This window comes from Balaenoptera musculus, chromosome 11 (genome assembly GCF_009873245.2).
Source record: "Balaenoptera musculus isolate JJ_BM4_2016_0621 chromosome 11, mBalMus1.pri.v3, whole genome shotgun sequence".
Taxonomy (NCBI): domain Eukaryota; kingdom Metazoa; phylum Chordata; class Mammalia; order Artiodactyla; family Balaenopteridae; genus Balaenoptera; species Balaenoptera musculus.
In genome coordinates this window covers 39428116-39448744 of record NC_045795.1, presented here as the reverse complement: position 1 = coordinate 39448744, position 20629 = coordinate 39428116, and the positions used below count along the sequence as shown (strand labels likewise).

The window sequence follows — 20629 nt, the reverse complement described above, 5'->3', positions numbered from 1 at the left end:
TGCTCGACTTTAAAAAAAAAAAATGTGTGTGTGTGCTGTTAAAGGAAAAATTGTTCTGACACTTGTTAAAAGAGTAAGGAAGATTTTCAGACTAGTGCAGTAGGAGTATTGCCATAGGGGAGAGAGACCAGGCTCATCTTCATATACAACAAGGACCAGTGGGGATTTTTGGCCAAAGAGGAGGGTGAGTGAGTCAGTGGATGGAAAATTTCTAAGAGGAGACATCAAGGGTAGGGGGATTCTTGCTAAACTGACCTAACAGGATTCTTGCTATAGGCAGACCAAGGACTTAGACATCAAAGAGGGGGGATGAGGAACTGGATCAGATATCAAGGGTGGGAGAACTCTTGATAAACTTACTTAACAGAATTCTTGCTAAAACTGGGCTGAGCAGGTCAAAGATAGGATGGGGACCAAAGTCAAGGCCTAGTTGAAAAGAGTGTTCAGAGGAGCCTGACTAAAATTTGGTCAAGGAGAGGGGTGTGTGTGTGTGTGTGTGTGTGTGTGTGTGTTTTATTTGAAAAGTAATACATGCCTCACCTCTAGAACAAATCAGTCTCAACAGTTTGGTATATAGCCTTCCATATGTTAGTATAGGCTTAGAAAAATACACTGTTCTTACAGAAATGAGATCATACTCTACATACTGTTATGCAGGTGCATTTCCCACTTCATATATCTTACATGTTTTTTCATGTCAGCACATATACACTGGTCTCATTCTTTAGAATACTTTGCTTCACTTTAGATATTGATGCCAAACCCTTATATTTTAAATTCCAGTTTATAATTTTTTTCACATAAGTTATCCCATTTATTCCATAAAACAACTCTCTCAGGGTAGGGATAGGACAAGTGACATGTCTACTTTATGTAAAGTTTAGATGATCTACTAGAGATTTTGTAGCTAATACAATGTGTCAAGTCCAGGATTCACTCATATGGGTCAGTTGCATGTGTGAAAAAAAAATTAGATCTTTGACATTCATCTTACAAATTAGCATCATTCAGAATACTGTTTTTGTTGTGATGCTTGGGACATTTAGGAAATATATGTGGTGTGTATTGGACCTAGAATCTGATAATAAATTTCATTTGAGGTGTACATCACTTTTGCATTATTAATTTCTATCTTGAAATTTTGTTATTTTAATTTCCTTAAAACAACAAAATAATCATCTTTAAATACTTTAAGATTAAATGAATTCAGTCAGCTTGTAACTTTCATTATAATGTTGATGCTTTCAGTAGTTACCTTCAGTAACAAGGTTTGTCAGCTAATTGGATTTCTGGAAATGTTAATAGGAGTCTTTTGGTTAACTACCTCTATTCATTTCCCTCTGGGACCCGGTTCCTACCTAGAATATAGTGCCTCTCTTTCAAGACTCTTTATTGGTTTCCTATAACCTCTGGAGAGAAAAAAACGAGTAAGACAGAATGAATGAGGGGCGGGGAAGGTGAAGCAGGGCGGAAATGAAAGTGTATGAGCTGTGGGAAATTCATCTTATTCAGGAATGAGAAAAACAGCTGAGAGAGTGGTTTTCAAGAAGTTGTATATAGCACAGTGTTAAGATTTTGGAGTTAAACCAGTGTCACCCATTCCAGCTCTGTGACTCTGGTTAAGTTATTCATCCCCATACTTGTCAGTTTCCTAGGGTTCCCTTATAGGGTTCTGGTGAGAAGTAAACAGTGAGTTGTTTAATCCACTTAAAGTATACTTGGCTCATAGCAAACATTTAATATTGGCTGTTATTTCCAAGCCTTTTAGACTCAAAATTCCAAGAAAAGGGTCTCAAAGTCTGGATGGAGTAAAGTGACCATATAATTTATTGTCCAGGCCAGGATCCTGTTAATGATTATGCTGGGACAACAGATATAAGCCAGGATTTATGGTTTCCCTAAGTTGGAGGAATCTTTGCCCCCAAATGTGACTGATTAAGGCATCTTGCCTTCCTACCCAGCTCAGTTAAGCCTGTGGACTTTGACAAGCCAAGGAGCAAATCATTCTTAAAAGCTTTTCTGCACGCGCGCGCGCGCACACACACACACACACACTCTCTCTCTCTCTCTCTGTCTCTCTCTGTCTGTCATATACTCATTAAACAATAGAAGAAGCCTTGCTTTTTCTTTCTAGGTAACATGTTACCTTAGAATATGAATCTGCACATATATTTAGACAAATCTGTACAGTATTTTTTACTCAAAAAATAACTTGACAGGATATTTGAGTTCTTAGAAATAGTTTCCATAATCTAAAAAAGTAATTTACCATAGCCATCTTTAAATAGCTAGGCCCCCTCATGCTTTTATGTGTAGATTTCTCTTACCTGTGTAGATTTCTCACACCTTTATGTGTAGCTTTCTCTTACTGCATGTGCCCGGTGCAGTGCTTTCTTGACAGTGAGGATACGGTGGTAAACATAACATATTCCGATCTGCCCGGAAGTTGCTTGTGGTCTAGTGAGAAAGGCAATCAAATAATGACAAATACAGAGCTCTGAACTGAGATCATTTTCATCAAGGCAAAGTACAAGGAGCTCTACAAGTAGCTCATGAAGAGCCCTGCCTGGCCTGGGGAGGAAAGGAAAGAGTTCCCTGAGGAGGAGAGCTTTGCTCAACGCTGAAGGGGAGTTGAAGAGGCAGGATGGAATGGGGGTTGGGGAGGAGGCAGGAGGGAGCCTGACCTTCTAGGAAAGAAGAGCCTGCATGAGGAGTGCAGAAAACTAGGAAATGTTTGCTTTTAAAAGATCACCTTGGCTGCAGTGTGATTACACACCCTTCCCCCTGGTTGCAGAGCCCTTTCATCCCTTTTTCTTGAGAACGGATGTCATTCATCCGAGCGGTCACCCGTGTTCCCTTAGCGTTTGCACAGTTCTCTTATAGCACGAATCACACTGCATTATAATTTTTTGCTTCTATGCCTCTGAGGTTCTTTAGGGCAGTGGCTTGGTCTTATTTATTATAAGGAACCTAGAATAGCACAGTGGCTTTTCCCCTCCTTCCCCCTCCCCACAAATATTTGAGTATTTACTCTGTGCCCCGTACTGTGTGCTTGCTGTTTGGGAAGGTGGTACAAGACGGGCACGGTCCCTGCTATCATGGAGCATGCGGTGTGACAGGAGTCAGAATTTTGAACTCGGGAGACCATTTTCATGCAGTTCAGCACTTCTGTGACTTTTCCTGCTGTTGCGGAACAGAAACAGTGAATGCTGGAGTGTTAAGAAGCCAGGCTAAGGTAAATTGAATCAAATAAAAGATAAGGGCCCCCAAAGTAATAGTATAAACGGTGAGGGAAATATGGCTTGTAAAAGTGTGATTATACATTATTGCTCATGACTGCATCGCAGTAAGAGCAGAGCACTCCTGCGGTGGTATCATGTCTCAGGTTGTCACATCCATGTCCATGTTGAGACTGCGCTCCCTCCTGCCACCATTCCCATTCCCCCTTCCCGTTACCGGCGTTGATAGGGAGGCAGTGATTGAAAATAGCAGTTACTGGTGTGAATGTACAAGGTTTCTAACAGTCCCTGCTCTCCAGGAACTTGCTGGTTTGTGTGTATGTGTGGGGGGCGGGGGGGTGGGTATTGTGTGTGCACAGATTGGCAGGAGAGGGGAGAGCTCCTTGCTGGCTTTGTGGAAAGAGGGCGCCATCCTTCCAAGTTTTTTGTGTGAGTTGTGTCACCTGTGAGGTTAAAATGGGGCGTTGCCTTTCCACTGTGTTTCTCTCTCATAAGGGAATAAACCCTTCAAAGTCACTGCCTTTCGTCACATGTTTGAAACACAAAACGCATGGCCACAAAAGCCAAGGTGACCAGAAATATACATTTCATAGTTGACAAGGACTTGTCTAGCCTGACGTGTTGTGTCAGAATCGTTTCTGCACCATCCTTACCAGGGGGCATTTGTACACACCTGAGTTCTTCTCTGGGAAAGCAGCCACTTCTAGCTCTTAGCTCTGAGCTTCAGGTGTTTCCTCCATATTTCTGATTATTATGCTTATGTTGCTATTTCTTGATTTAAAAATTTTACACATCTTCTATCAGTCTTTGTTATGGAAGAGCAGGGTTTAGCTTTCTTGCACTCTCTCGGTCCACTGCCTCCCCCGTCATCCTTCAGATATATCACAATTTTTAGTTACATCAGTATCTAATGTTTATGTTTATATTATTATGGCTATTAATATTATTCACCTGCTGAACCAATTAATATACTCCAATCCTTTTTTTTTTTTTCTCATTCTGCCTCTCTTGTTGGTTTTCTGAGTTTCCTATGTCCAGCTCACTCTTAATCCCCAAACTAAAACCATACTTTTAAAATCCCTAAATATTCTTTTCCACATTCCAGGCAGACCCATCAGTTGATCTTGTCAGTTTTATTTTCTCCCACAGATGCTAAAGCCCTGCATCCTCCAGCGATGGTTGGGTATTTCTGAGGCTTGCTGCACACTTGATTCCCTTTGCCTTTTTTTGTCCCGTTTCCTGGATGCCTGTCTTCCTCTTTCTTGGTTTGCTCATTTATTTGGTAGGGCACATCCTCCAGTCACTTCCTGATAAAAGGGTGTGTGGGAGGTAAAATTTAAGACTCTGCATGTCTAAAAATATCTTTATTCTCTGTTTATACTTGACTGATTCTTTGTCTGCTATAGAATTCAAGGTTGGAAATCACTTCACCTTCGAATTTTGAAAGCATTGCTCCTTTGTCTTATGGCTTACAGAAACGAAAGCCATAAGACTTTTTGAAAGTCTTGAAATTATTGAAAATTCTGATGCCAGTCAGTCCTTTGTATGCAAACTGTTTTTCCTCTGTGGAGACTGTATTCTCTTTATCCCATGTATTCTGAAATTTCACAGTGTGCCTTGGGATGGGTCTTTTAAAAAATTATTTATTGTACTAAGTATAAGATGGACTCTTTGAACTGGAAGTTCATATCCTTCAGTTCTAGGAAAATTTAAGTTATTTCTTTGATAATTTTCTCCTCTCCTCTTTCTCTCTTTCTCTGGAACTCTTGGTCCTCTAATTTTCTTATCTTTTCTCTGGAATTTCCTATCTCTTTTTTGGTTCCATTTTCTGAAGGATTTACTGAGCTTTATCATCTAGCTCTGTATTTATATTTATATTTCTACTGTAATTTTTTTTTAAAACTTATTTTATTTATTTATTTTTGGCTGCGTTGGGTCTTTGTTGCTGTGCGCGGGCTTTCTCTAGTTGCAGCGAGCAGGGGCTACTCTTCATTGCGGTGCGTGGGCTTCTCATTGCGGTGGCTTCTCTTGTTGCAGAGCACGGGCTCTAGGCGCACGGGCTTCAGTAGTTGTGGCACGCGGGCTTCAGTAGTTGTGGCACATGGGCTCAGCAGTTGTGGCTCGCAGGCTCTAGAGCGCAGGCTTAGTAGTTGTGGCTCATGGGCTTAGTTGCTCCACGGCATGTGGGATCTTCCCGGACCAGGGCTCGAACCCGTGTCCCCTGCATTGGCAGGCGGATTCTTAACCACTGTGCCACCAGGGAAGTCCCACTACTATAATTTTTTAATTTCCAAAAGCTTTACACTGATTGTTCCAATTTTTTCTAATCCAATTCTTGTGTGGTAATAAGCTTTTTTGGTTGAGGTTTTATTTGGTTCCTTAGAGTCCCTTTATTCTGTTTGTTTTGTGCTCTCTCTTTTCATGTTGAACGCTCTCCTCAAATGTATGGTGATCCTTTGTTGTCGTTTTAATTTAAAAGTGAGACACCAAAAAAGCCGATTGGATGGTCTATATAGAGGTGGGATGAACTTGTCAGGGATAGGTTTTATATGCTCTATGTAGGGTGTTTGGGCAGGAATCCACCTGCTTTGTTGGGGAATCCCTGAAAGTCAGCATCTATTGAACCTTTCTGTGGAGTCATTTGGTTTCTACAGGAAAAAATCTTCTAACCTTCTGTTTGCAAGTGGAGGGTAGGGCTCTTAGCATGTTGGGAGCCAAGTGCGTGAGCAGGTCTGGAACCTCGTCCTTCAGGATGTAAACTTCCTTTTAGGGCCTCTGTTTTCGGTACAGTGCCTCTTCCTAACTTCTGCTGTTCCTAAAGTCCCTGGGTTTAGAGCCCACCTGGTTCAGTTTCTTCGCAAAATAAATCCACCTTCTGCCTGGGTGCAGGGGTAATAGTCTACTGGCTGCCCTGGATGTGACTGGGGACCTGGTGGGCTAATACTGCTGCATACAGAATTTGTATCAAGTCCTCGTTTTCAGCCCCTCCTCATCTCTGGTCTCCTGTGCCACCAGGTACTTCTAATCACTGACCCTTCCCAGGGTGCTTGTGTGAATTGGCATCCCCTTCTCTGGATGCAGGGACTCACTTTCTCAGCTTTGCTAATTTATCTACTTTTCATCTTCCAAAAATGTTGACATTTTATGTTCACTGTTATCCTTCTCGTATTCTTTTTTTGTTTGTTTTTACTCTCATTTTAGTGGGTTTCAGGATTGAGCAGAAATAAAAATACATGTTCAGTTTTTCCCAGTCAACTAGAATTCCTTTGGCATTGTTTTGGGGGTTTCTTGTCTGATGGTTTCATGTCTGTAAGTTGTGTCTTTCTCCAAAGATCACAAGCTTCTTTGACAATGGGAATGGTTTCCTAGACTCCTTATTATCTCTCCTTTTACCCTCAACAGTTAATTATGTAGAAAGCATTTTAGTAAGGATGTGTCAAATTCATTTGAGTAAGATGAAGTCTTTTTAAAATTAGACTGACTTTGGACAATGTTTCCTTCTGTTGGAAAACTGCCAGTCCTTCCTGAGGTTCAGAGATAAATCTGCCTTTGCAAGGATAACTAAAAGGATAACTAAAAGAGGAAAACAGAGAAGGCCTTTGGCAGAAAAAGGCTGATGAGACAAACTCCTGTTTAGACCTTGATGATTTAATGAAGAATTGATGGAGAGCTGCCCAGAACCTCTCTTCCCCCTCAAGTTTGTTGCCGTTGCTCCCTCTTCACAGAGTCAGTGATGGAGCAGGCCCTTTTCCGACTTGGTGTTCTGAGAGTCTTTGACTTCCTGAGAACTAATGCAGGAGGAGACCCACAGATCTCCAAGGTTTTTTTTGTTTTTTTTTAAAATAAATTTATTTATATTTGGCTGCATTGGGTTTTTGTTGCTGCTCGCGGGCTTTCTCTAGTTGCGGTGAGTGGGGGCTACTCTTTGCGGTGCGCGGGCTTCTCATTGTGGTGTGCGAGCTTCTCATTGTGGTTTGCGGGCTTCTCATTGCGGTGGCTTCTCTTGTTGCAGAGCACGGGCTCTAGGCATGTGGGCTTCAGTAGTTGTGGCACGTGGGCTCAGTAGTGGTGGCATATGGGCTCAGTAGTTGTGGCTCACGGGCTCAGTAGTTGTGGCTCACGGGCTCTAGAGCACAGGCTCAGTAGTTGTGGTGCACGGGCTTAGTTGCTCCGTGGCATGTGGGATCTTCCCAGACCAGGGCTCGAACCTGTGTCCCCTGCACTGGCAGGCGGATTCTTAACCACTGAGCCACCAGGGAAGTCCCTCCAAGTTGTTGTGTCTCAACAGTTAAGGTCAAGAGCCTGAATAAACTAGAAGGAATATGCATTAGAAGTCAGACGTGGGATTTTGTTTCAGTTCCACGTTAATTAGCTATATGGCAATCAGTAAGTCATTTGGACTTCAGTTTTCTTACCTGTAAGATGGAAATAGCAACATGTATTCCCTACTTTATAATATCATTGTAAGGGCAACATACATGTTTGTCAACATTTGAGCATATTGTCATTTTAAACTAACCATGTAACCATGGTGTTCCAGACCCTCATCTGCCTATTGACTGGACATCTACACATGGGAGTCCAAATTAATTTCAGCCTCAACTAATCCAAAACAAAACTCCTGGTGCCTCCTCCCCTCCCCTGCCTCATACTGCCACAATCCCAAAACAAAGCAACACTGGTTTTCCTCCTCAAATTACTCTCTCATTAGCCACTGAATTGTTCACACACACCTGCCCCCCCCCCCATTTGGTCACCAGATCCTGTCTTTTCTATTGAATCTGTCCTTTTTTCTCAGTGCTCCTTACCACTGCCTTTGTTCGGGTCCTTATTTCATGCCTGAATTGCTAACTTCTAGCTGGGCTCCCTGGATCTAGTCACACACTTCTTCCAGTCTATCATCTATACAAATGCTTAGCATAATGATTTTTTTTCAAATTCTGAAATATTTAAAACCATCAACAGTATGGTGAATAACAAATTCACTGTCTAAGTTCCCACTTCCCAGCTGTCAACAGAAGGATTTTTGTAAAACTTACGTCTGATCATTCCCTGCTTGAAACTTTCAGTGGCGCACAGGACCCTTCATGACCTGGCTCTGCCTGCCTCTCCATCCTCGCATTCACCATCATGCTCCAGCCACTCACAAGTACTTGCACTTGCCCCAGTTTGCTGGGACTACTCAGGAGACCTTGAATTGGGGCGTTTCCTCCTTGTTTCTCCTGGCTGGCTGATTCCATCTAAGCTTTAAAGGCTCAGCTTAAGTGTCTCATCTTCTGCAAAGCCTCCCTTATTCCCATTTCCCCGTGAGCCATGCTTTGCATACTTCCCAGAATTCACGCACTGTGTCGTCATTTGTTTACTTGTCTGACTTCCCCACTCTCCTCAAGGGTGGAGACTATAACACTCTGGCGTATGGAAGATAGTGCCTAAACATTTATTCAGTTGAACTGGATTGAACACTCTGCCAGCCCATTGAGATGCCATTACTTGTCTGTGTGAAGTAATCAGTTAGGTAACTGGACAACATGAAGCAAGCTTGCTGACAGCTAAGAGCCACTGTAGGATATCGTTTAGTCCTGATCCCACAGAGTAGTCACAGATGAAAGTGGACTGGCCACTTTGGTTCCAACTTATGGTTCTTCTGTCTCTGTGTTTTATGTAAAGATATCTCAGATGCAGTATGCTTACATGTCCCATCAAGAGATTGTTGCCATTTTTAATGGATAGAGAGTAGCAGGTTCGTTACACTACACAGAGATCATGTCACACTGGGGTCGCAGGTTAGGAAAAACCGAATGTTAGAAGTTGCAAACTGGTGGCCCTGGGCAGTTCCTTGCACAGTGCTGTGCTCTTGGAAACATGAAGGATTCCCTTAAAGGGCTTAAAATATATAGTATGGAAGCGCAGCATAAAGAATTCAGTGTGGTCCAAGGTCAAATGTAATCAGTGCTGTGGTGATGGTGCACTAAATGTTTAGGGATCTCCTGTACCTTTTTTTTTTTTTCCCGGTGCTCTGTGCTCTGCTTTTGTTTGTCAGTGATCAGCCCTTTGGTACTTACTGCTTTAGAGAAACCTAATAGGACAGCTGTGATAGGGAGGAAGGCCTAGATTGTAAATAGCTCTTTTCTTGGGCTGCCAAAAAGGAAGAAACTTGGGTGGAGGGGGATGTTACTACCATCCTGTCTGAAGCTAAAATTCCAAGCAGAGAGATGACAGTTCTCCATCTTCATTTAGGTTTTATTTAATATATTCCCCATTCCCCCAAATTTTTCCACATGGGCATTTAGAAGAAATGCTAGTTAGAGAAAAAGGAGGGGAAAAGGCCTTACCCAGTTGGGAAAGTTGCAGCTTTATGCAGGAAAGTGCTTATCTTTCTGCCTTGTCTTTTCGAATTGTTTTGAGGTAGTTTTAGTGCTGGTATGGGATATCCAAACTTAATCACCTCTAAACTGGAGACATGGAAGTAAAAGTTAGAAAATGACAGAGGGCTTGCTCAGTTCTGCCTTTTTGTTAAAAGCAAGGGCAGTTTAAACCTCAGTTTTAAGGTTACTTTGGGACCTGGATTGAGATGGTTGAAGAGGTAGCAGATTCCTAATGCAGTACTAGGAGCTGACAGACCTGAGCTCCCAGCTGCTTTAACCGGTGTTACTATTCCCTTTTTCCCAACTCCTCTTGTTTATTCCAGTCATCTTGCTATTGTGTGCGACCTTGTATGACTGCATCTTCACTTCATCTTGTCATCCGGTTAGATCACAAAGTCCCTGTTTGGCCAAAGGCCAAGAGCACCATAAATGGGAGTTTTGGATCTGCCACTGATTTGGCTTGTAATTTGGGGCAAATAATTTGTTTTTGGATTTTAGTGTCACCTAGTTTATAATAGAATGATGATTTTTTTGTCTTGTGGGGCAATTTGAAACTAAGTATGAAAATTGTACCTCTTAGATTTTCCAGATCTGTTTCACTTTCCATCGTTCTATTCATTGTCAGACACAGGTAAATCATTTTTGGTTTAGGAAATGAGGTATAAATGTGACAAAGAGATCATTGCTTTTAACTCTTTGTTTGGAAGGTGCTATAGGAATCCAAGCTTAATGGAGGATGGGGACACCAGGAAGAAACTCAAGCTCCTGACCTTGTCACCAGCTTCCTTAATTGACAAGGAACAAATAATGTAGCTGTCAGAGTACACATGTCCTCTCTTTTCACTTAAAATTTATCTTAAGCTTTTAAGCCAAATACCTACATGCTTATTAAAGTGACCCATGTCACACATATACAACCATTTATTATTAACATTTCATGTTTTTCTCTTCTTTTCCCTGTACATAGGTTCCTTCCCCTCTTTAAAAAAAATATTCTAAAAAGACTACTACATGAATGTATTCACACTGTGTTTTACATAGTGTGGTAGAATGCAGAGCAGAACGTGAAATTCCCCCTTCACCACTCTGTGGTGCCTCCGCGACACATGCTTCCTTCCCCAGAGGGAACCACCGTCAACACTGGATGAGCATGCTTCCCATCACCATCCAAGGGGGGGTGTGTGTGCGTGTGCGTGTGTGTGTGTGCATGTGTGTACTTATAAAATGAGGGCTCATCTTTTGAATATTATACAATGACTTCTTTTTTTCACTTTGCTATAACACAGCATATCTTATAAAATCTTTCCACGTCAGGACACATAAGTCCAACTTGTTGTCTTTTCTTTCCTTTGTTGTTGTTGTTAACTGTTATGTAATAATTCATTTTATTGGGGTACCTGGTATTTAACTCCCTACCTATAGGTGGACGTTAAGTTTGTAGTTCTTACTCTTACAGTGGATCAGTCCTGAACAAGGATGTGTCTTTGTGCGCATGTACAAGCATTTCTGTTGGATAGCTGCCTGGAAGTGGAAATGCTGGCCCAGAGTGAATGCCTATTTTTGGTTTTGGTGGGTGCTGCCAAATTGTCTTCCCAGAGGAATTCACCAATTTAAACTCATATCAGTGGTATTTAAGAGTGTTTGTTTCCCTGATCTTTACAAGCGTTTTATAGTGTCATTATTTTCATTTTTGTCAGTCTGATAGGTGAAAAGTGGTATGTGATTATTTTAATTGGCATTCTTCTAGGTTGTATTTCTGTAGATCTAGCCTTGTCTGATTTCTGCCTTTTAGGAATCCCTCAACATTCCCAGTTACTTGATAACATTTTTTCTTATTTTCTTAGGCTGAATCTCTCTATTTTATGTCCATCAATTATCTGTGGTGTAGGGTGGGAATCGTTTCACTTCATACAACTTTAGACAGGAGATGGGGTAAACTTGTGCACTCAATCCACAATCCTGATAAATGTCTCTCATATATATTTTTTCTCTATGGTATTTACAATTTTCTTTCTTTTTTCTCCTTAGCATTATATTGTAATCTCTATTCTGTCTTATTACATAGCAATATAAATAGTATATAATATTCTATGTGTCTCCACCTTAGTTATCATAGTCATTTCTCTGTTGATGGACTTTTGGGCTATTTCTAAAATTTTATTGTTATAAATAATGCTGCTTCCAACATCTGTGTATAAAGGCTCTGGGCCCAGATGGTTTTCCTGGTGATTTTAATTTTAGTGCTCTATGTCAGTGATTCTTGAATATAGAAATGCGTAGATAGCTGCCCAGGTGATCTGTGACTTAAACCTAATACTGATATCACCCAATAACGATAGCACAAAAAGCAAAAACTTCAGACCAGCTTCCTTTATGAATGCAGATGTGAAAATGATAAGTAAAATACTCTCAAGTAGAAGTCACTGATATGGCCCTAATGGATAATGGCCAAATAAGGTTTATTCCAGGAATGAAAGAATGGCTCAATATTAAGAAAGCTATTGATAACATTTTAGTTGGTTCACTGTGAAAAACTATGATATTATCCATAGATGCAAAAATGTATTTAAACTAAACAGTATTTCTTTTTTTTTTTTTTAAGATTTTTAGAAATTTCTTGTAATGTCTGAAACATTTATATTAACATATTTCCATACATATTTCCATACACATACAAATATAAGATTTTTAGAAATTTCATGTAATGTCTGAAACATTTATATTAACATATTTCCATACAAATAACCCAATGAAAGTTTAGTATTAGTTGTTTTGTTTGTTTTTTTATACTGCAGGTTCTTATTAGGCATCAATTTTATACACATCAGTGTATACATGTCAATCCCAATCGCCCAATTCAGCACACCACCATCCCCACCCCGCCGCAGATTTCCCCCCTTGGTGTCCATATGTCCATTCTCTACATCTGTGTCTCAACTTCTGCCCTGCAAACTGGCTCATCTGTACCATTTTTCTAGGTTCCACATACATGCATTAATATACGATATTTGTTTTTCTCTTTCTGACTTACTTCACTCTGTATGACAGTCTCTAGATCCATCCACGTCTCAACAAATGACTCAATTTCGTTCCTTTTTATGGCTGAGTAATATTCCATTGTATATATGTACCACAACTTCTTTATCCATTCGTCTGTTGATGGGCATTTAGGTTGCTTCCATGACCTGGCTGTTGTAAATAGTGCTGCAATGAACATTCGGGTGCATGTGTCTTTTTGAATTACGGTTTTCTCTGGGTATATGCCCAGTAGTGGGATTGCTGGGTCATATGGTAATTCTATTTTTAGTTTTTTAAGGAACCTCCATATTGTTCTCCATAGTGGCTGTATCAATTTACATTCCCACCAACAGTGCAAGAGGGTTCCCTTTTCTCCACACCCTCTCCAGCATTTGTTGTTCGTAGATTTTCTGATGATGCCCATTCTAACAGGAGTGAGGTGATACCTCATTGTAGTTTTGATTTGCATTTCTCTAATAATTAGTGATGTTGAGCATCTTTTCATGTGCTTCGTGGCCGTCTGTATGTCTTCTTTGGAGAAATGTCTATTTAGGTCTTCTGCCCATTTTTGGATTGGGGTGTTTGTTTCTTTAATATTGAGCTGAATGAGCTGTTTATATATTTTGGAGATTAATCCTTTGTCCATTGATTCATTTGCAAATATTTTCTCCCATTCTGAGGGTTGTCTTTTCGTCTTGTTTATGGTTTCCTTTGCTGTGCAAAAGCTTTGAAGTTTCATTAGGTCCCACTTGTTTATTTTTGTTTTTATTTCCATTACTCTAGGAGGTGGATCAAAAAAGATCTTGCTGTGATTTATGTCAAAGAGTGTTCTTCCTATGTTTTCCTCTAAGAGTTTTATAGTGTCCAGTCTTATATTTAGGCCTCTAATCCATTTTGAGTTTATTTTTGTGTATGGTGTTAGGGAGTATTCTAATTTCATTCTTTTACATGTAGCTGTCCAGTTTTCCCAACACCACTTATTGAAGAGACTGTCTTTTCTCCATTGTATATCTTTGCCTCCTTTGTCATAGATTAGTTGACCATAGGTGCGTGGGTTAATCTCTGGGCTTTCTATCTTGCTTCATTGATCTATGTTTCTGTTTTTGTGCCAGTACCATATTGTCTTGATTACTGTAGCTTTGTAATATAGTCTGAAGTCAGGGAGTCTGATTCCTCCAGCTCCATTTTTTTCCCTCAAGAGTGCTTTGGCTATTCGGGGTCTTTTGTGTCTCCATACAAATTTTAAGATGATTTGTTCTAGCTCCGTAAAAAATGCCATTGGTAATTTGATAGGGATTGCATTGAATCTGTAGATTGCTTTGGGTAGTATACTCATTTTCACAATGTTGATTCTTCCAATCCAAGAACATGGTATATCTCTCCATCTGTTGGTATCATCTTTAATTTCTTTCATCAGTGTCTTATAGTTTTCTGCATACAGGTCTTTTGTCTCCCTAGGTAGGTTTATTCCTAGGTATTTTATTCTTTTTGTTGCAATGGTAAATGGGAGTGTTTCCTTAATTTCTCTTTCAGATTTTTCATCATTAGTGTATAGGAATGCAAGAGATTTCTGTGCATTAATTTTGTATCCTGCAACTTTACCATATTCATTGATTAGCTCTAGCAGTTTTCTGGTGGCAGTTTTAGGATTCTCTATGTATAGTATCATGTCATCCGCAAACAGTGACAGTTTTACTTCTTCTTTTCCAATTTGTATTCCTTTTATTTCTTTTTCTTCTCTGATTGCCGTGGCTAGGACTTCCAGAACTATGTTGAATAATAGTGGTGAGAGTGGACATCCTTGTCTCGTTCCTGATCTTAGAGGAAATGCTTTCAGTTTTTCACCATTGAGAATGATGTTTGCTGTGGGTTTGTCATATATGGCCTTTATTATGTTGAGGTAGGTTCCCTCTATGCCCACCTTCTGGAGAGTTTTTATCATAAATGGGTGTTGAATTTTGTCCAAAGCTTTTTCTGCATCTATTGAGATGATCATATGGTTTTTATTCTTCAATTTGTTAATATGGTGTATCACATTGATTGATTTGCGTATATTGAAGAATCCTTGCATCCCTGGGATAAATCCCACTTGATCGTGGTGTATGATCCTTTTAATGTGTTGTTGGATTCTGTTTGCTAGTATTTTGTTGAGGATTTTTGCATCTATATTCATCAGTGATATTGGTCTGTAATTTTCTTTTTTGTAGTGTCTTTGTCTGGTTTTGGTATCAGGGTGATGGTGGCCTCATAGAATGAGTTTGGGAGTGTTCCTTCCTCTGCAATTTTTTGGAAGAGTTTGAGAAGGATGGGTGTTAGCTCTTCTCTAAATGTTTGATAGAATTCACCTGTGAAGCCATCTGGTCCTGGACTTTTGTTTGTTGGAAGATTTTTAATCACAGTTTCAATTTCATTACTTGTGATTGGTCTGTTCATATTTTCTGTTTCTTCCTGGTTCAGTCTTGGAAGGTTATACCTTTCTAAGAATTTGTCCATTTCTTCCAGGTTGTCCATTTTATTGGCATAAAGTTGCTTGCAGTAGTCTCTTAGGATGCTTTGTATTTCTGCGGTGTCTGTTGTAACTTCTCCTTTTTCATTTCTGATTTTATTGATTTGAGTCCTCTCCCTCTTTTTCTTGATGAGTCTGGCTAATGGCTTATCAATTTTGTTTATCTTCTCAAAGAACCAACTTTTAGTTTTATTGATCTTTGCTATTGTTTTCTTTGTTTCTATTTCATTTATTTCTGCTCTGATCTTTATGATTTCTTTCCTTCTGCTAACTTTGGGTTTTGTTTGTTCTTCTTTCTCTAGTTTAGGTGTAAGGTTAGATTGTTTACTTGAGATTTTTCTTGTTTCTTTAGGTAGGCTTGTATAGCTATAAACTTCCCTCTTAGAACTGCTTTTGCTGCATCCCATAGGTTTTGGGTTGTCGTGTTTTCATTGTCATTTGTCTCTAGGTATTTTTTTATTTCCTCTTTGATTTCTTCAGTGATCTCTTGGTTATTTAGTAACGTATTGTTTAGCCTCCATGTGTTTGTCTTTTTTACGTTTTTTTCCCTGTAATTCATTTCTAATCTCATAGCGTTGTGGTCAGAAAAGATGCTTGATATGATTTCAATTTTCTTAAGTTTACTGAGGCTTGATTTGTGACCCAAGATGTGATCTATCCTGGAGAATGTTCCGTGCGCACTTGAGAAGAACGTGTAATCTGCTGTTTTTGGATGGAATGTCCTATATATATCAATTAAATCTATCTGGTCTATTGTGTCATTTAAAGCTTCTGTTTCCTTATTTATTTTCATTTTGGATGATCTGTCCATTGGTGTAAGTGAGGTGTTAAAGTCCCCCACTATTACTGTGTTACTGTCGATTTCCTCTTTTATAGCTGTTAGCAGTTGCCTTATGTATTGAGGTGCTCCTATGTTGGGTGCATATATATTTATAATTGTTATATCTTCTTCTTGGATTGATCCCTGGATCATTATGTAGTGTCCTTCCTTGTCTCTTGTAACATTCTTTATTTTAAAGTCTATTTTATCTGATATGAGTATAGCTACTCCAGCTTTCTTTTGATTTCCATTTGCATGGAATATCTTTTTCCATCCCCTCACTTTCAGTCTGTATGTGTCCCTAGGTCTAAAGTGGGTCTCTTATAGACAGCATATATATGGGTCTTGTTTTTGTATCCATTCAGCCAGTCTATGTCTTTTGGTTGGAGCATTTAATCCATTCACGTTTAAGGTAATTATCGATATGTATGTTCCTATGACCATTTTCTTAATTGTTTTGGGTTTGTTTTTGTAGGTCCTTTTCTTCTCTTGTGTTTCCCACTTAGAGAAGTTCCTTTAGCATCTGTTGTAGAGCTGGTTTGGTGGTGCTGAATTCTCTTAGCTTTTGCTTGTCTGTAAAGCTTTTGATTTCTCCATCAAATCTAAATGAGATCCTTGCTGGGTAGAGTAATCTTGGTTGTAAGTTCTTCCCTTTCATCACTTGAAGTATATCATGCCACTCCCTTCTGGCTTGCAGAGTTTCTGCTGGGAAATCAGCTGTTAACCTTATGGGAGTTCCCTTGTATGTTATTTGTCGTTTTTCCCTTGCTGCTTTCAATAATTTTTCTTTGTCTTTAATTTTTGCCACTTTGATTACTATGTGTCTCGGCATGTTTCTCCTTGGGTTTATTCTGTATGGGACTCTCTGTGCTTCCTGGACTTGGGTGGCTATTTCCTTTCCCATGTTAGGGAAGTTTTCGACTATAATCTCTTCAAATATTTTCTCTGGTCCTTTCTCTCTCTCTTCTCCTTCTGGGACCCCTATAATGCGAATGTTGTTGCGTTTAATGTTGTCCCAGAGGTCTCTTAGGCTGTCTTCCTTTCTTTTCATTCTTTTTTCTTTAGTCTGTTCCACAGCAGTGAATTCCACCATTCTGTCTTCCAGGTCACTTATCCGTTCTTCTGCCTCAGTTATTCTGCTATTGATTCCTTCTAGTGTAGTTTTCATTTCAGTTATTGTATTGGTCATCTCTGTTTGTTTGTTCTTTAATTCTTCTAGGTCTTTGTTAATCATTTCTTGCATCTTCTCAATCTTTGCCTCCATTCTTATTCCGAGGTCCTGGATCATCTTCACTATCATTATTCTGAATTCTTTTTCTGGAAGGTTGCCTATCTCCACTTCATTTAGTTGTTTTTCTGGGGTTTTTTCTTGTTCCTTCATCTGGTACATAGCCCTCAGCCTTTTCATCTTCTCTATCTTTCTGTAACTGTGGTTTTTGTTCCACAGGCTGCAGGATTGTAGTTTTTCTTCAACAGTATTTCTAATACATTTAAAAAGGAAAAAAGTAAGATACTTCCTTTACATGTTACAGAGTGTCTACCTCAGACTAACTGCCAATAACATTAGCAGGACAAAACAAAAAAATACTACTTAATAGTATTTTAGAAGCTCTGGCCAATGTAGTAAGGTATGAAACAGAAGTCAGAATTAAGGCTTTGAGGATTAAATGAGATGACATTTCAACCGTCTTAGTCTGGTATTTCTGATTCAAATAAGGCACTCAAATTGTAGATTCTGTTGTTATTCTTTTTATTACCAATAAGACGTATTCACAAAGGAAAGACAGAATTGTCCCTTGCATCTTAACGCATGTATCCTGGTGCTTTTATGAATGTGGGTTCTTTGATCTTGGTCCTTGTGGTTGAATGATCCTGATTATCTGGTCTAGAGTTTCTCTCAAGCCTTCAGTCACCAGGAGTAGAGGTGGGTACTCAGTACCTGTAACTGACTGAGTGGTTTGGTTCAGTGATTTTTTAAAATTTTTGGCTGTATTGGGTCTTCGTTGCGGTACACGGGCTTCTCATTGCGGTGGCTTCTCTTGTTGCAGAGCATGGGCTCTAGGCATGCGGGCTTCGTAGTTGTGGCATGCGGGCTCAGTAGTTGTGGCTCGCAGGCTCTAGAGTGCAGGCTCAGCAGTTGTGGCACACGGGCTTACTTGCTCCGCAGCATGTGGGATCTTCCCGGACCAGGGATCAAACCGGTGTCCCCTGCATTGGCAGTCAGATTCTTAACCAGTGCGCCACCAGGGAAGTCCCTGGTTCAGTGATATTTTTGATGACCTTTCAACGAGCTGTTCTTACAATCCTGACAGTACTCAGAGACACGAGTCCCAGACTGAGTGAATAATAAAGTTAGCAATGAGGAGAATGACACAGGAAAGCAAGCTCTGAAATGATGACACCGTTGTCTTGATACTTGACTCCTTGTTCAGCACCCCATTGTGTACTCTCAGTGCTGTGCATTTCTGTAGTGAATAGCTGCTTTCTTTTATCAGGAGTCATGTGGAAGTAACCTGTTTGGTTAAACACCACACAGAATCAGTTTCCAGGCAGCTAGCTGTCTCTAAATTTGGTTTGTGACTTCAGTCTTTTTTTTTTTCCCCCCTATAGCATCTGGAGAGGGCCAAATGTGAACTGTGTTGACAGCACTGGGTATACACCTCTGCACCATGCTGCTTTGAATGGCCATAAGTAAGTATTAACGTGCTGCATTCCTGCCCCACTCTTCAGAACCCAGGCCTTCAGATTGTCTTTTTAAATTTTTTCCTTCTGTAAAGGTGTACAAAGCAGGGATGCTGAAGAACAGAGAAAAACTAAATTTAGTCTGTCCAGAATTCTTGAGTCTCTCTTTAGTGTATAATATAAACGTCCTTCCCCACCCCACTCCCAAAATAACTTTAACCAAAGGTTAAGTTTTACCTTTCTTCTGCTTATTCTTTTCCCCTTTGAAAGGGGGCAGTGCCTTACAATGATCTGAATACGAAGCTCAAATGTGGGGCAGCCAGAACATAATGGTGCTGGATAATGTATTATGTAACCAGTCCCTTTATAAACTGAAAATAGATCGAGTGGTCATGAGAAACTTTCTTTCTGTTTACTTTATCTTTCTGCTTGCCACTCTTTCCTCATAAAATTAGCCTTGTACACAACAAGAACCATTTTTAAGGGGAAAAATAAATAAATAATATGGCCTATTTAATTTCCTTGAGTATAGAGAGGTTATCAGGAATTTGTGATTTGAGTGGGGTTTGTCTGGGAAGTTTTCTGGAGAAGGTGTGCTTTGGCGAGGGGGTGGGTGGTGGTTTGAGAGAAGGCACAGGTTTCAGTGGTTTGGCAGCTTGAAGAGGGTGCTGCCCTTCAAGTGAGGGAGAATGGCAAGGCTCAGAGCAGGAGCAGGCTGAGTGGTGGAGTACAGTGCGTAGATTTGCCAGGAAGAATGAAAAACAGAGTGTAACGGAAGACAGGGCATCGGGGAGAGTTTGAGGCATAATACTAAAGGAGATAAGCAGTAGAAGTTTAGTTTTTATGAGGAAGGATTATTGGGACCATTTAGATTTTTCCAAGCGAGAACAGGGCCCTACCACCTCATGGTTTTCTGTCTCACTTTTGCAATATTTGGCCCAGCCTAATTGATGCTGATGTGCCGGAAAGAAGCAATGACTGTTTCCTTCTACATTAAACTTTTCTAAGATATATGGAATGTGATCATTTCCTATAATGTGGTCTTTTCTATAACCATCTTAGACAAAGCTAACAGAAAATCTGTAGAGACTCCCTCCACCTTAAATGGTGGGGTAACCTGAATTAAAGTGAATCTCAGACTTAAATGACTGTAGCTTGTTAGCCAAGTTCATCTCCAGATGCTGTTTTTATTTACAGTGGAGATTTTCTTTGACCTCATGTGCGTGGGGATAGTTATACATTTATATCTACTTAATTAGTGGTGTCACCAAGAAGGAAGCCAAGTCCTTCTTTCTGGATGTATCAAGTGATACCATATGCATCTGGCTTATGTTTGCAACCACTTTAATTCTGCTCTGCCTGTCCGCTTCCAGCTCCCACATCACTAAATGCTCTGAATAATGTGGTGAATAATGGTATTTGTTTTGCATGACTGCTTTTATGTAAATTCTATCCCTGATTGCTGTTTCAACATCACAAACAAGGAAACATTGCAAGGTTTAAACAAGGGGACCAGACGTTTTCAAAATAATGGAAAATAGATGGATTATGTAGAAAGCCCAGATAAACCGGGAGGTGATGAGTCAGTGTAGTGTGCCTCAAGATGGCTCAGCTGCTGTCAACAGCTGTACAAGTAGCTCATGGAATAAAAGGAAGAGCTGGGCGGTGAGCTCAGGTAGAGATGGGGAGCCAGATGAGATAATCTCTGTGAAAAGGCTTTGTGCCAAACAGATGTGCAGAACTGTTAGTACGAAAGACTTGTGGGTTCTGCAAACTCATGATCGATTTTTGCCTTCTAGGGATGTGGTCGAGGTTCTTCTGAGGAACGATGCACTGACCAACGTGGCTGATTCTAAAGGCTGTTACCCTCTGCACTTGGCAGCCTGGAAAGGAGATGCCCAGATAGTGCGGTTGCTCATCCATCAAGGGCCCTCACACACCAAAGTCAATGAACAGGTTGGAGGGAAGGGAAACTTTCTGCACTCAGCTACAGCCAGAC

General features: G+C 40.2%; 1 protein-coding gene across 9 annotated transcripts in view; it reads left to right on the top strand.

Moving 5' to 3' along the window:
• ANKS1A (ankyrin repeat and sterile alpha motif domain containing 1A) overlaps nucleotides 1-20629 on the top strand; it is a 193571-nt gene that overhangs the window by 59056 nt on the left and 113886 nt on the right. For all 9 annotated transcript variants that reach the window (XM_036868298.1, XM_036868297.1, XM_036868293.1 and 6 more), the window contains exons 2-3: nucleotides 18559-18639; nucleotides 20430-20586. In XM_036868298.1, coding sequence (XP_036724193.1) covers nucleotides 18559-18639; nucleotides 20430-20586 — 238 coding nt within the window. The remainder of the gene's footprint in view (nucleotides 1-18558; nucleotides 18640-20429; nucleotides 20587-20629) is intronic.